The following is a 13,747-nucleotide window of genomic DNA, read 5'->3' as shown; positions in this document are numbered from 1 at the left end:
GGGTGGGGATTTGAGAGAGAGCACTAAAGAAAGCATACCTCTATGTTTTCTCTATCTCATTCGCCCCTTAGCCCTTTCCTATTCAAGTAAAATTAGGCTTAAATGAATATTAAAGATTGCCATAAAATGAACACTTAAACCACTACAATATAAGCTAAAGGGTTAGAAAGAAACAGGGATAGTGGGGAAATGAAGAAAACCATCAGTTTTCTGTAGTTTCATAATGTTTCTTCTGTGAGCCACACACAAGCTATATATATACACATCCATAGAACCACTGACAGAAAGAACCTGGGGATATTATTCTACCTCCACAGAGCCAAGCAGACTAGAACACTAAAAGGTCTATGTTCCGATGCAAGCTAACACGAAGCAATCAAAGCATTACAGATACCTCAGGCTGTTGAAAGAAACACTAATGGCACACGTGAGTGCAATTATAATGTGAGGTCACAGGGACAGTCATGTGCTGCAGTGCTATCATCACACTTTGCTCCCTTTTGATCCAGGGCTTTGGACAGAATGTGTAGTAAAGTCAGCAGTTGGTAGTTAGAACCAGTTTCTATAGTAGACTGGACTAGTCTAGACTAGAGTCTCTGAAGACCATGATGATGGCTGCCAACCCATTTTATAGTTAAGGGCATGGAGGCTCAATGTCAGAGAGCGGCAAAGCTAGGATTTCAGTTCGGGTTGGAGATCCTTACTATACTTACTGCCTTAAAGAATAGCCAATTTTAGCTTCGTTGCAGGAGGGGGAGTATCAATGAGCAGGAGTGAGGTATCCAGAAGAATGAAAAGAGTTTAGAAGAGTGGCTTTTAACTGCTGATTGTTAGCCATGAGTGGGTAAAATCAATTTAGTGGACTCCGATCAACATTTTTGTAAATTGAATTAAGACATAATAGAATAGAAACTATCCAAGTATATTGCACATAGTATGTTACATCTAAGTGTGGTTTGTGTGCCAGAGTCATAATGGAACATATATTTCTTACTGCTTATTTTTTTTGCCATTTGTGTATTTACCCTGCATTTTAATTTTTTCCAGCCTTATTGAGGTATAATAGTTCAAAAAGCTTAATAGAAACTTTTTGAAAACATAGAGATCAAGGGTGCTGGTATAATGAAGACAAGGGAAGCAACTGAATGAATGGTGGGAGAAGATTTTTAAGTAACTATTGCACATGAACATTTTGGTTTTCTGCAGAGAAAAAAGGACTTTAATGTTTTATTATATTTTAAATTATTACTAAGCCTACCAAATGCCATTGCTCCAAAAATCTGACACCATGTCTAAACAGTAAAATATAATACGTTTGGTTTATAAATGTACACACTCTTACCTCACTTATATTTGAATCTGTTATCTGCCCCTGGGTACTCATTATTTTAATCAGTCTATCTTTTATGTTTGGAGGCAAAGGCTTAACGTCTGTGATATATCTGGAAATGTTCTTCATGAAGCACCAAAGGCATCTGAAACACAAATACAATATAGTGAGTTACATGGTACGGGTACTGCTTTCTAATATTTAATGCTGTTTGTAAGCACGTAGACCTTTCATAAACATGGTGTACATTTTCTATTAATATTTGCAATGTAAGCTTGGTAAGACTTAAAAGCCTACCGTGTACTCAGTTGTGGACAAGAGGCTCTTCCCTCACATTTTTTTCTCAGCATACCTCATTTACTAAAAGGCAGTGTAAATGTCAGAGAAAGTTCTTCCTAAGTCCTAAGTTTTTCTCTAATTCCTAAGACATAGTTACTACCAGTAATTTCATATATACAATTTCAGTTACATATTCCTAAATAAACATTGAGCTAAGACCTGTTAATTGACAAGTTTAATCTATTCATGCAGCAAATTTTTCATGATTTTGCTTATAAATTATTTGTGTAATGAAATCACGAAAGAACTACAACTCTGAAGACTGCACAAATAGTACAAATCATAGAGATAACAACCAGGGTTGTATATGCCTAGAACAGGGTTATCAGAGCAGGCTATAATCAAGACCCATATGACCAACATATCTCATATGTAGCCTGAAATTCCATTTGTCTGAGAAACTCATACTCTAAACAAACAAATAAATATAAATCTTACTTAAATTTCTGACTTCAAATATCCTCACATATGCATAATTTTACATTCATGAATTTCCCTCTTGGATTCTTTCCTCTTCCTTCCTCCCCCTAATATCTAGTGTATGTTCTTTCTTATTTTTTTCTGTGCTTTTATACACTCACACACTCGCACATTTAAGGGTTCCTGGCGGGGGGGGGAGGTCATTGTTTCTTAAAATGGCATCACTGTGTACTCTTTTCTATACCTCCTTTAGTTCAATAATATCTTTTTTTAAATTATGATTTTTATTGGTAGGACATAGGCCTTGGTATTTTTTAATTTTTAAAAATGTTTTTATTTATTTTTGAAAGAGAGAGAGACAGTGTGAGCAGGGGAGAGTCAGAGTCAGAGGGAGACACAGAATCTGAAGACAGGCATTAGGCTCTGAGTTAGCTGTCAGCACAGAGCCTGAGGCAGGGCTCGAACCCACAAACTGTGAGATCATGACCTGAGCCGAAGCCAGACGCTTAATCGACTGAGCCACCCAGGAATGTCTTTTTTTTTTTTTTTAAATGTTTATTCAGTTTTTGAGAGACAGAGAGACAGAGCATGAGTGGGGGAGGGGCAGAGAGAGAAAGAGACACAGCATCTGAAGCAGACGCCAGGCTCTGAGCTGTCAGCACAGAGCCCGATGTGGGCTCGAACCCACGAACTGTGAGATTATGACCTGAGCCGAAGTCAGGTGCTCAACTGACTGAGCCACCCAGGCGCCCCTAATTCAATAGTATCTTACAAAATTCTTCAAAGCATCAAGTATAGTTCTTATGCTCCTTTCATGGTTATATAACATTTCACAGGGTGGATGATTTATTTAGTCATTCTATATACAAGTATTCCATTGCTTCTAGGACATGTTAACATATGCTGTCATATTGTTTTCTAGAAAGTCTGTAACACTTCATATTTATATCTACCCTATTTCCTCTACATCCCTCAGGCAACAGGTTTATTTTACTTAATTTTTCATTTATTTCCATTATCTCCATTTCCCAATCCCATCCTCCACCATCCAGGAATCCATTCTAATATCTAGTATGTACCCTTTTGTTGTAGGTGTCCTTTTAACATGCTTGTCATATGTATTTCTAACATATATATATATATATATATGTATATATATATATATATATATGGTATTTGTCATAGAGTTTTTCACTCACCACTGTTTTAAAAAATCTACCTACTCTTTTGAATGTTGCAAAGTCTCATGTGTGAAAAGTGGTATCTCACTATAACTTTAATTTGTATTTCTCTAATTACTAGTAAATTTGACATCTTTTCATGAGCCTACTGGCTACCTGATAGCCTATTTTTCTAAATTGTCTATTCATAACCTGTGCCTATTTTGCAAATTTATTAAGAGTTGTTTTTGTGGTCAAATATATGACCAAATATGTATTTGCTCTATAAATATTTAAGAAGGTATCTTCTCTAAGAGATATAGTGTTCTCTCCATTATACATGTATGTCTAGATATATCTCTCCATGTATGTATATATGTATACACACAAATATATTAATTATATAGACATATAATTGTTTATGGATAGTATTAATTCTTCTATGTTATGTTTTCTACTAAATTTGTAGAACTCTTAGTTTACAATACAATACTTGTATTTCGAAATCAAGTTACTTTCGTATCTTTTTTCGGGGGGGCAATATTTTATTTTTTTATTTATCTATTTATTTATTTTGTGATTTATACCCAAGTTAGTTAGCATATAGTGCAATAATGATTTCAGGAGTAGAATCCAGTGATTAATCCCCTATGAAGTTACTTTCATTTCTACTAGTTTTTGCTTTTTACACATTACTGTTTTATAATGAAAATAATTTTAAATACATAAAAATAAAATAGGATATAAAATCCAGATTTTTAAAATTTATTATTTATCATATTGTGTCAGATGTCTTTCTTTTTAGAAAAACAATATTTTAATGTTTATTTACATTTGAGAAGGAGACAGAGCAGGAGCAGGGGAGGGGCAGAGAGACGGAGACAGAATCCAAAGCAGGCTCCAGGCTCTGAGCTCCAGGCTCCCAGCTCCCAGCTGTCAGCACACAGCCCTACACGGGCGTGAACTCACACGTAGTGAGATCATGACCTTAGCCGAAGTCTGATGCTTAAAAGAATGAGCCACCCAGGCACCCCGATCTCTTTAAGACATAAAACATTTCAGATACAATTAAAGCCGTCTTTGTACACCTCTATAGGTTACTCTATTGTCCTTTGCAGAGGCAACCACTGCAACCACTACCATGAAGTTTGTTTTTTTTTTTTACCATGTTTTCAAAAGTTTCAGTCCATGGTTTTATTTTATTTTTACTACTTAGGTATATATGTGTAAATACAGAGTATTGTTTTCTATAATTATAAAATGTAGGGGCTCCTGAGTGGCTCAGTCGGCCTAGCATCCGGCTCAGGTCATGATCTCGTAGTTTGTGAGTTTGAGCCCCGCGTTAGACTCTGCTGACAGCTCAGAACCTGGAGCCTGCTTCAGGTTCTGTGTCTCCCTCTCTCTGCCCCTCCTCTGTTTGCACTTTGTATCTCTCTCAAAAATAAAATAAAAACATTAACAAAAAAAATTTCTTTTAATGTGGTATATCAAGTTTTCTACCATGGTTGAATTTGTCAATTGTCTTTGTATGCGACAATATTCCTTTTTATAAGACTTTGGTGTTAGTTGCAAATTCATGATCATTATATCTTCTTGTGGAATATTCCTTTCCTCATTAAGTAATGTCTTTATCCACATTAATGTTTTTCACATTAGATTGTATTTAGTCTGGTTTTAATGTTGTTCTACCATATTTCTTTGGCTTCACTTGCTAACATGTTTACAAGATTCCTCTGCATTGTTGCAGGTAGCTATAGTTCATTTTAATTTTGAGTTTGTTCAAGTCCATTTTCAATACTACACAATAGTCCATTGTTTGAACAATTTATCTTTTCTACTGTCGGCATACATTTGAATGGTTTATAATTTACTATTATAAATAATATTCATATGAGTACTCTTGGGCAGGTCTTTTGGTGCATATGTGCCTGTGTTTTAATCAAGTATATGTCTAGGCATGGGATTGCTGGCTCATAGGGTATGCATATCAGCACTTGGCATTGTCAGTCTTTTTAATTTTAGCCAATTTATGAATATATGGTAGCAATGCAATGTGACTTTAAATTATCCCTTTTATGAATTAATTTGAGCATGTTTTCATTTCTTTATTGTTCATTTGGATAGTCTCTTGTGGAGTATCTGTTCAAGTAACCTGCCCAGTTTTCTTTTGGGTCTATTATTTTTCTTTTTTTTTTAATTTTTTAATGCTTTTTATTTTTGAGAGACAGACAGTGAGATCAGGGGAGGGTCAGAGAGAGAGGGAGACAGAATCTGAAGCAGCCTCCAGGCTCTGAGCTAGCAGTCAGCATAGAGCCCGACGCGGGGCTCGAACCCACGAACTGTGAGATCATGACCTGAGCCGAAGCCAGACGCTTAACCGACTGAGCCACCCAGGCGTCCCGGGTCTATTATTTTTCTTACTGATATGTAGGAGGTTCTCTTCTATTCTGGACATGAGCTTTCTGTTGGTTACATATGTTGCAAATAGAGTCTCTCATTCTGTGGATTGCCTTTTCATTCTCTTAATCATGTCTTATATTTTCTTTATAGCAAGTTTCTTTTGAGTTCTGTTTATGAACTCTTTCACTGTCCTAAGTTAATGAAGATAAGCTGCTATGCTTTCTTCTAGAAAAAATTAACTAAATGTATTGTTTTATCTTTCCCTTAAAATTTTTAGATTAAGTAATCTCTGTGCCCCATGTAGGGTTTGAACTCACAACCCTGAGATCCAGGCACCCCTGCTTTTCACTTTTTGACTGTAAAACTACCTGGAATTGAATTTTGCAGTTGTCAAGAACTATGCAGAGTCTGAGGGTTTTCCCCACTTACAAGCTTACAAGTTAGCCTACTACCATTTCATGAATGCTAGCAGAAGAGAAGAGATTCCTGAGTCAAAGATAAAGGACTTTATTATGCATGACAAGAGCTTCACATTTATACTGGTTCCTCATGTCTTCTAAGTCCTACCGTATAATATAGATAGGGCCCAGAGAATGCTTGAGACAAACAATGAACTTGGGTGATAGACAACTTTTATGATAAACTGAAGCAAGTCTACTTTTTTTTTTGAAGGAGACAATATTTGCTGCAAAAACACATTTGAGAAATGCCCTAGGTAAAGAGTAGTCAAAGCCTTACATTTTTGGCATATCTGGCAGGTTCATGGCAGATTGCCTCTCCCAACATCCACCCAACATGTTCTTGGTTGAACTCAAATATTTACATACATACACCACTCTATCAGCTACTCTAATTAATTTGACCAACAAAGGCAGAAATCAAATCTGCTCAATGTGTCTCTTAAAGCATTTAATTAAGGCTACTATCAATAGTATTCCAAGTAGTAAGATAAGGCCAATCTGCAGTAATGACCTCAACAGTGGCCCCCAGAGTCCCAGACTCAGCTGTCAATAAGTATGGAAGGGGGTGGGGGGAAGGAGAATGAGTCAGTATCATTTAAACAGACAGGATGTAGTCCAATATATCATCTATTATGAAACATGAAAAGGAATTTAGATTGTTATTCAATGACTACAGTTTTCTTTTGTTGGACTTCTAATTAAAAAACAAAATCTATTATTTTTTCTGTATTATTCCCTTAAAAATAACTATTCCTTTGTTTTTGAACACTTCTTTGAACATTTGTTTTAAATTATCTTTGAAATTGTTCTATTATCTGTAGTTCTTTAAAAAGTTTTTTTAAAAATGTTTATTTTTTGGAGAGAGAGACACACACACAGAGCGTGAGCAAAGGAGGGGCAGAGAAGGAGGAAGACACAGAATCTCAAGCAGGGTCCAGGCTCTGAGCTGTCAGCACAGAGCCGGACATGGGGCTTGAACTCTTGAACTGTGAGATCATGACCTGAATTGATGTCAGATGCTTAACCAACTGAGCTACCCAGGCACCTTATCTGTAGTTCTTAAAGTGTCAATTATCCTCTATTTTCTGTTGAGTCTCTTTCATGATATATTTTTGGTAAGTTTTGAATGTTAACTCTTTTGCACAGTAGTCTATCATGGGACTCCTGTGTTCTTTGTGTTGTGAAGCCATCCCCACAGTGAAGGTTTGCATTTTCCCAGCTTATGAACCCTGTGTTTGTCTGGGCTTCAATAACAATATACCACAGACTGGTAGGCTTATAAACAATAGAAATTTAGTTCTCACAGTTCTGGATGTTGTAAATCTGAGATGAGCATGCTAGCATGGTTGAATAAAGGTCTTCTTCCTGGTTCATAGTCAGTGCTTTCTTTATGTGTCCTTATATGGTGGATGGGGCTAGAGATTTCTCTGGAAAATTTAAGAGGGCACTAACTCCATTCATGGGGGCTCCACTCTCATGATTTAAACACCTCCTAGAGCCCCCGACTGCTAATATCATCACCTTTAGGGGTTATGATTTCAACAAATGAATTTGGAGTTTACAAACACATTCACCCATAGCAGATCCCATGAGTATTCACAAGTTCCAAAGCAGAGTTAATGTTATTAATTCATCTTGAGGGGTCTGCAGCATATTCACAGTGAAGATTCATACCGTATACCTGTACATAATAAAACTTTTCAATAGGAATTGCACTTTTGGCTGGATTTATATCCTTGTCACTGGCTGCGGGCTGCTCTGGGAAGGGTGCGATGTCAAGCTAGATGGCTCTGCAGCAGGGGTCGATTCTCAAGGAGCTGAGAAATGGAAGCTATTTGTAGACCATTCTCTCCACAAACAGGCAGCAAGGCTTTCCCTGAAGAGTGATCTGAGTGGCCCATCTCCATGGCTATCATTCTCATTTTCCACAACTATGTGCCATTTAGGTGTTTATACATTTTAAGTAATTCATACTGAATGGACTACAAGGTATGATAAGGGTAACAAGACTTTCCCAGCTCTCATTCTCCTCTACTCTGTTACGATATTGAAATCAGATACTCCATTATCAACAGAAATTTGTATCACTTATTCTAAAAGTTAAAAGCTTAACTGAAAAAAACCCTCAATGTTTTGGTAATGGCTTTATTAGGATATAATTGACATAACATCAGTGTTTTTTTTTTAAGTTTTTTATTTAGTTTTAAATGTTTAATTCTGGGGGCGCCTGGGTGGCTCAGTCGGTTAAGCCTCCGACATCGGCTCAGGTCAGATCTCAGGTTCGTGGGTTTGAGCCCCACATCAGGCTCTGTGTTGACAGCTAGCTCAGAGCCTGGAGCCTGCTTCCAGTTCTGTGTCTCCTTCTCTCTCTGCCCCTCCCCCTCTCATGCTCTGTCTCTCTCTGTATCAAAAATAAATAAAACATTAAAAAAATTTAAATGTTTAATTCTGAAAGGGGGGGCAGAGAGAGAGAGAGAAGGGGACAGAGGATCCAAAGTGGGCCCTGCGCTGACAGCAGCAAGCCTGATGTGGGGCTCCAACTCACCAACTGAGAGATCATGACCTGAGCCCAAATCAAGTCTGATGCTTAACGGACTAAGCCACGCAGGCACCCCCAGTGTTTTTTTTTTTTTTTTTAGTTCATCCACAGAGTTATGCATTCATCATCAGGATTTAATTCCAGAACATTTTCAGTACTCTAAAAATAAATCTTGTACCCATTAGCGGTCAGTGGCCAGTCTCTTCCATCTCCCGCCAACCTACTTTGTGTCTCTAGATTAGCATATTCTGCACATTCACGTAAATGGAATCGTATATTATGTGGCTTTTTGTTACTGGCTTCTTTGCATAACATTCTTAAGTTCTTCCATTTCAATTACTGTACTTTTTCAATTCCATAATTTCCATTAGTTTCCTTTTTATATTATAATTGCTATTGCTTTACTAATACTGTCTATTTGATGAGACATTGCCATCATACTTCCCCTCTTTTACTTTTCTTTTTTGAAACTGAGGTGAAATTCATAAAGTATAGTTAATTACTTGAAGTGTACAATTCAGGGGTGCCTGGGTGGCTCAGTTGGTTAAGCGTCCACTTAATTGTCAGCATGGAGCCTGATGCAGGGCTTGATCCCACAAACCTCCAGTTCATGACCTGAGCCAAAATCAAGAGTCAGACGCTTAACCAACTCAGCCACTGAGGTGCCCCAGTACTTCATTCCTTTTTACTGGTGGAAGGATATTTCATTATATGGATATACCAGATTTTGTTTTATTTATTTTGTTTTAGTAGAGTTTTATTTTAATATAGAGGGGGGAGAAACCCAAACAAACCCTAGTAGGTTAAAACAAGTCAAACAACCACTCTACATGATAAAACCTTCACAAAGGTCAACTGAAGTAATCCAGGGCTAAAACTGAATTGTGCAGATTTTCAGTGAAGTCACCAGTCATGTAACACAAACAAAAGTCAATCATTTACACATTAGGCAAATCCTCTAAGAAATGTGCCCCAAGAAGCATTAACCTTTGTTTCTTTGTGAAGGATAACCTATCCTGAAGACCTGCACATTTTTTTCAGATAATTTAACATTTTTTAAAGTTTATTTATTTGTGTGTGTGTGTGACAGAGAGAGAGAAAAAGAGAGAGAAAACATGAGTAGGGTGAGGGGCAGAGAGAGAGAGAGAAAGAATACCAAGCAGGCTTTGTGCTGTCAGTGCAGAGTCCAATGGAGGGCTTGAACTCACAAACTGAGAAATCATGACCTGAGTCGGAATCAGGTCAGACGTTTAACTGACTGAGCCACCCAGGCACCCTGAAAATTTAACATTTTTAATAGAATGTGGTCTCTACCATGCAGTAATGCTTTGATACAATCATTTAGGATTGCTCATCCTAAAACTTTATATTTCTCCAAAGAAGCTTTGATTCTGTTTTAGAAGTTTCAATATAGATTAAAATCTTTATCAAAAATCAATATGGAGAGGGGTGCCTGGGTGGCTCAGTCAGTTAAGTGTACGACTTCAGCTCAGGTCATGATCTCATGACTGGTGAGTTCAAGCCCTGTATCAGGATCTGTGCTGACAGCTCAGAGCTTCAGATTCTGCCTCCATCTCTCTCTGCCCTTCCCCCACTCACACTCATATTTGTCTTTCTCAAATATAAACATTTAAAAGAATTTTAAAAATCAATATTGAGGGAAGTGACATAGGATGCAACATATACATACACTCAATTCACCTCTCTGTATATTTAGAAATTACTCCTTCAGGGCACGTAGGTGGCCAGGTCAGTTGAGTGGCTGACTTTAGCTCTGGTCATGATCTCATGGTCCATGAGTTCAAGCTCCACAATAGGTTTGTGGCTGTCAGTGCAGAACCTGCTTTGGATCCTCTGTCCCCCTCTCTGTGCACCTCCCTGCTGAAGCTCATGCTCTCTCTCTCTCTATCTCAAAAATAAACATTAAAAAAAAAGGAATAAAAAGAAAGAAATTACACCTTCAAGGTATTTGCACCAGAGAAATTGGTCTGTCCTGCTTAGTATTCAGTAGTATAAGTCTGAATTATCAGAACTTTGATAAGACCTCATTATAGCAGCATTCAGCTTTCCTATAAAATACTCAGTATCTTAAATATTATGTACATGGTTTTTCTTTTAGTCAGCTAGACACTGGCTTCAGAGTTTGTGGAACTGGAAGATAAATAACAACTCATTCAAAGCTATTCTATAAAGTATGTTCTGGCAGAATAGCAGGTATCCAAGTTAAAAATGGAGGAAGGCTTTAGGGGCACCTGGGTGGATTAGTCGGTTAAGAGTCCAACTCTTGACCTTGGCTCAGGTCATGATCTCATGGGTGTGGGATCAAGCTCTGTGTTGGGCTCTGCACTGATGGCATGGAGCCTGCTTGGGATTCTCTTTCTCCCTCTTTTGGACCATCCCCTGTGTGTTCTCTCTCTCTCAAAAATAAATAAAACTTCACACACAAAAAATAGGAGAGTTTTGTTGCTTTGTTTTCTTCCCAAAATCTAAATCATTTTTTTTGTTCCCCTTCTACCTAATCCTCAGTCACCACTCCTGAGTGGAGATGGGCAGAGGCTCTGGCCGCTGCTCCTCCGGCTTCTCAGCAGCTGCTTTCTTATTGCTGCAGCAAGGCTTGAAGAGGTGTGTGTCAATGAGGACTTCTCCAAAACGGCCTTTATAGATAATCCCACAACATATTTTCTGTCCTTTCCAGTGAGTGAGGTCTAAAAATGAGAAAACTGATGTTCTGTTAGAGCTGGAGGCCATCTCTGTTCTGAGCCATTATCTGACTGGTTACTATAACAAAGAGATTGAGCACGGGAGGCACTTGAGGTGTCTGATGTGAGCATCAGAATTGTGACCTTTAAATTCCTTCCATAGTTTACTGATCTGGTTGCTTTCTATTCTGTTTACAGATAGAGTTTTCACTTTCTTTGGTTTCAATGTTGTTTTTCAGACTGGGTCCTGCCGTTGCATCTAGCACATGACTCCAGTTTGGGTTTTTTGTTTTGTTTTAGTTTAGTTTAGTTTTTTTTTAAATCATTTTTTTCACAAGCAGGACACAGAAATTATAGAAGTCTCCTGAATGAGTCTCTTGCAATCCCAAGCAGCTCTGGAAGTCCTTTTCATAGGATTCACTGTCGGTGAATCAAGAACTTGGAGGACCTAGCTCTGTAAATACAGCAGCCCTCTATACTATACTTTGACCCATCTCTGGCTTGGGAAAACCAAACATCTTTTCTTCTGGGCAAGTCTTCCAAAAGTAGCTGTTTCCAAGGCGTGGAGTGCACACCAAGCCAACCCCCTCTCCTATAGCTCCCTCCTCCTCAACTGCCTTGTGTATAAAGATTGTCTCCTGCAGTTCTCTCGTTTTGTTCTTGTTTTATGTTACCTTTGCTTTTCTTTTTTATAATTTATTTATTTTTAAATGTACATACAAGTTCGTTAACATATAGTGCAACAATGATTTCAGGAGTAGATTCTTTAATGCCGCTTACCTATTTAGCCCATTCCCCCTCCCACAACCCCTCCACAACCCTCTGTTTGTTCTTCATATTTAAGAATCTCTTATGTTTTGTCCCCCTCCCTGTTTTTATATTATTTTTCTTTCTCTTCCCTCATGCTCATCTGTTCTGTGTCTTAAGGTCCTCATATGAGTGAAATCATATGATATTTGTCTCTCTCTGGCTAATTTTGCTTAGCATCATATCCTCTTAGTTACATCCATGTAGTTGCAAATGGCAAGATTTCATTCTTTTTTTGATTGCCAAGTAATACTCCATTGTATATAGATACCACATCGTCTTTATCCATCATCTATCAGTGGACATTTAGGCTCTTTCCATACTTTGGCCATTGTTGACAGTGCTGCTATATTCATTGGGGGTACATATGTCCCTTGAAACAACACCTGTGTCCCTTGGATAAATAAACTAGTAGTGTATTTCCTGGGTCATAGAGTAGTTCTATTTTTAATTTTTTGAGGAACCTCCATACTGTTTTCTAGAGCAGCTGCACCAGTTTGCATTCCCACCAGCAGTGCAAAAGAGATCCTCTTTCTCTGCAGCCTCACCAACATCTGTTGTTACCTGAGTTGTTAATGTTAGCCATTCTGACAGGTGTGAGGTGGTATCTCATTGTGGTTTTGATTTGTATTTCCCTGGTGATGAGTGACGTTGAGCATTTTTTCATGTGTTGGTTGGCCATCTGGATGTCTTCTTTGGAGAAATGTCTTTTCATGTATTTTGCCCATTTCTTCACTGGATTATTTGTTTTTTGGAAATTGCATTTGATATGTTCTTTATAGATTTTGGATACTAACCCTTTATCCGTATCTCATTAAAATTTTTTTTAAATGTTTTATATATTTTTGATACAGAAAGAGACAGAGCATGAGAGGAGGAGGGGCAGAGAGAGAAGGAGACACAGAAGCAGAAGCAGGCTCCAGGCTCTGAGCTAGCTGTCAGCACAGAGCTGACGCAGGGCTTGAACCCACTAACGTGAGATCTGACTTGAGCTGAAGTCGGAAGCTTAACCGACTGAGCCACCCAGGCGCCCCATAGCTGTATCTTATTTGCAAATATCTTCTTCCGTTCCATCAGTCGCCTTTTAGTTTTGTTGATTGTTTCCTTCACTGTGCAGAAGTTTTTTATTTTGGTTAGGTCCCAAAAGTTCATTTTTGCTTTTGTTTCCCTTGCCTCTTGAGACGTGTTGAGTAAGAGGTTGCTGTGGCCAAGGTGAAAGAGGTTTTTGCCTGCTTTGTCCTCTAGGATTTTGATGGATTCCTGTCTTATGTTTAGGTCTTTCATCCATTTTGAGTTTATTTTTGTGTATGGTTTAAGACAGTGGTCCAGGTTCATTTTCCTGTATGTTGCTGTTCAGTTTTCCCAGCACCATTTGCTGAAGAAACTGTCTTTATTCCATTGGATATTCTTTCCTGCTTTGTCAAAGATCAGTTGGCCATATATTTCTGGGTCCATTTCTGGGTTCTCTATCCTGTTCCATTGATATGAGTGTCTGTTTTTGGGCTAGTACCATACTGTCCTGATGATTACAGCTTTGTAGTACAGTTTAAGTCCGGGATTGTGATGTCTCCAGCTTTGGTTTTCTTTTTCAA

The 13,747-nt window shown here is 38.0% G+C and overlaps 1 protein-coding gene and 1 pseudogene across 1 annotated transcript in view; both read right to left on the bottom strand.

Moving 5' to 3' along the window:
• Positions 1–13,747, bottom strand: part of AMN1 (antagonist of mitotic exit network 1 homolog) — a 56,475-nt gene that overhangs the window by 30,397 nt on the left and 12,331 nt on the right. The window contains exon 2 of the mRNA XM_029954371.1: positions 1,343–1,475. Within this exon, the coding sequence (XP_029810231.1) occupies positions 1,343–1,475 (133 nt within the window). The remainder of the gene's footprint in view (positions 1–1,342; positions 1,476–13,747) is intronic.
• Positions 11,113–11,872, bottom strand: LOC115304251 (annotated as a pseudogene).

The sequence above is a fragment of the Suricata suricatta genome, chromosome 10 (assembly GCF_006229205.1).
Source record: "Suricata suricatta isolate VVHF042 chromosome 10, meerkat_22Aug2017_6uvM2_HiC, whole genome shotgun sequence".
In the NCBI taxonomy this organism is placed as follows: Eukaryota; Metazoa; Chordata; class Mammalia; order Carnivora; family Herpestidae; genus Suricata; species Suricata suricatta.
Note: the sequence above shows the minus strand (reverse complement) of the source record. Positions and strands in the feature narration are given on the sequence as shown.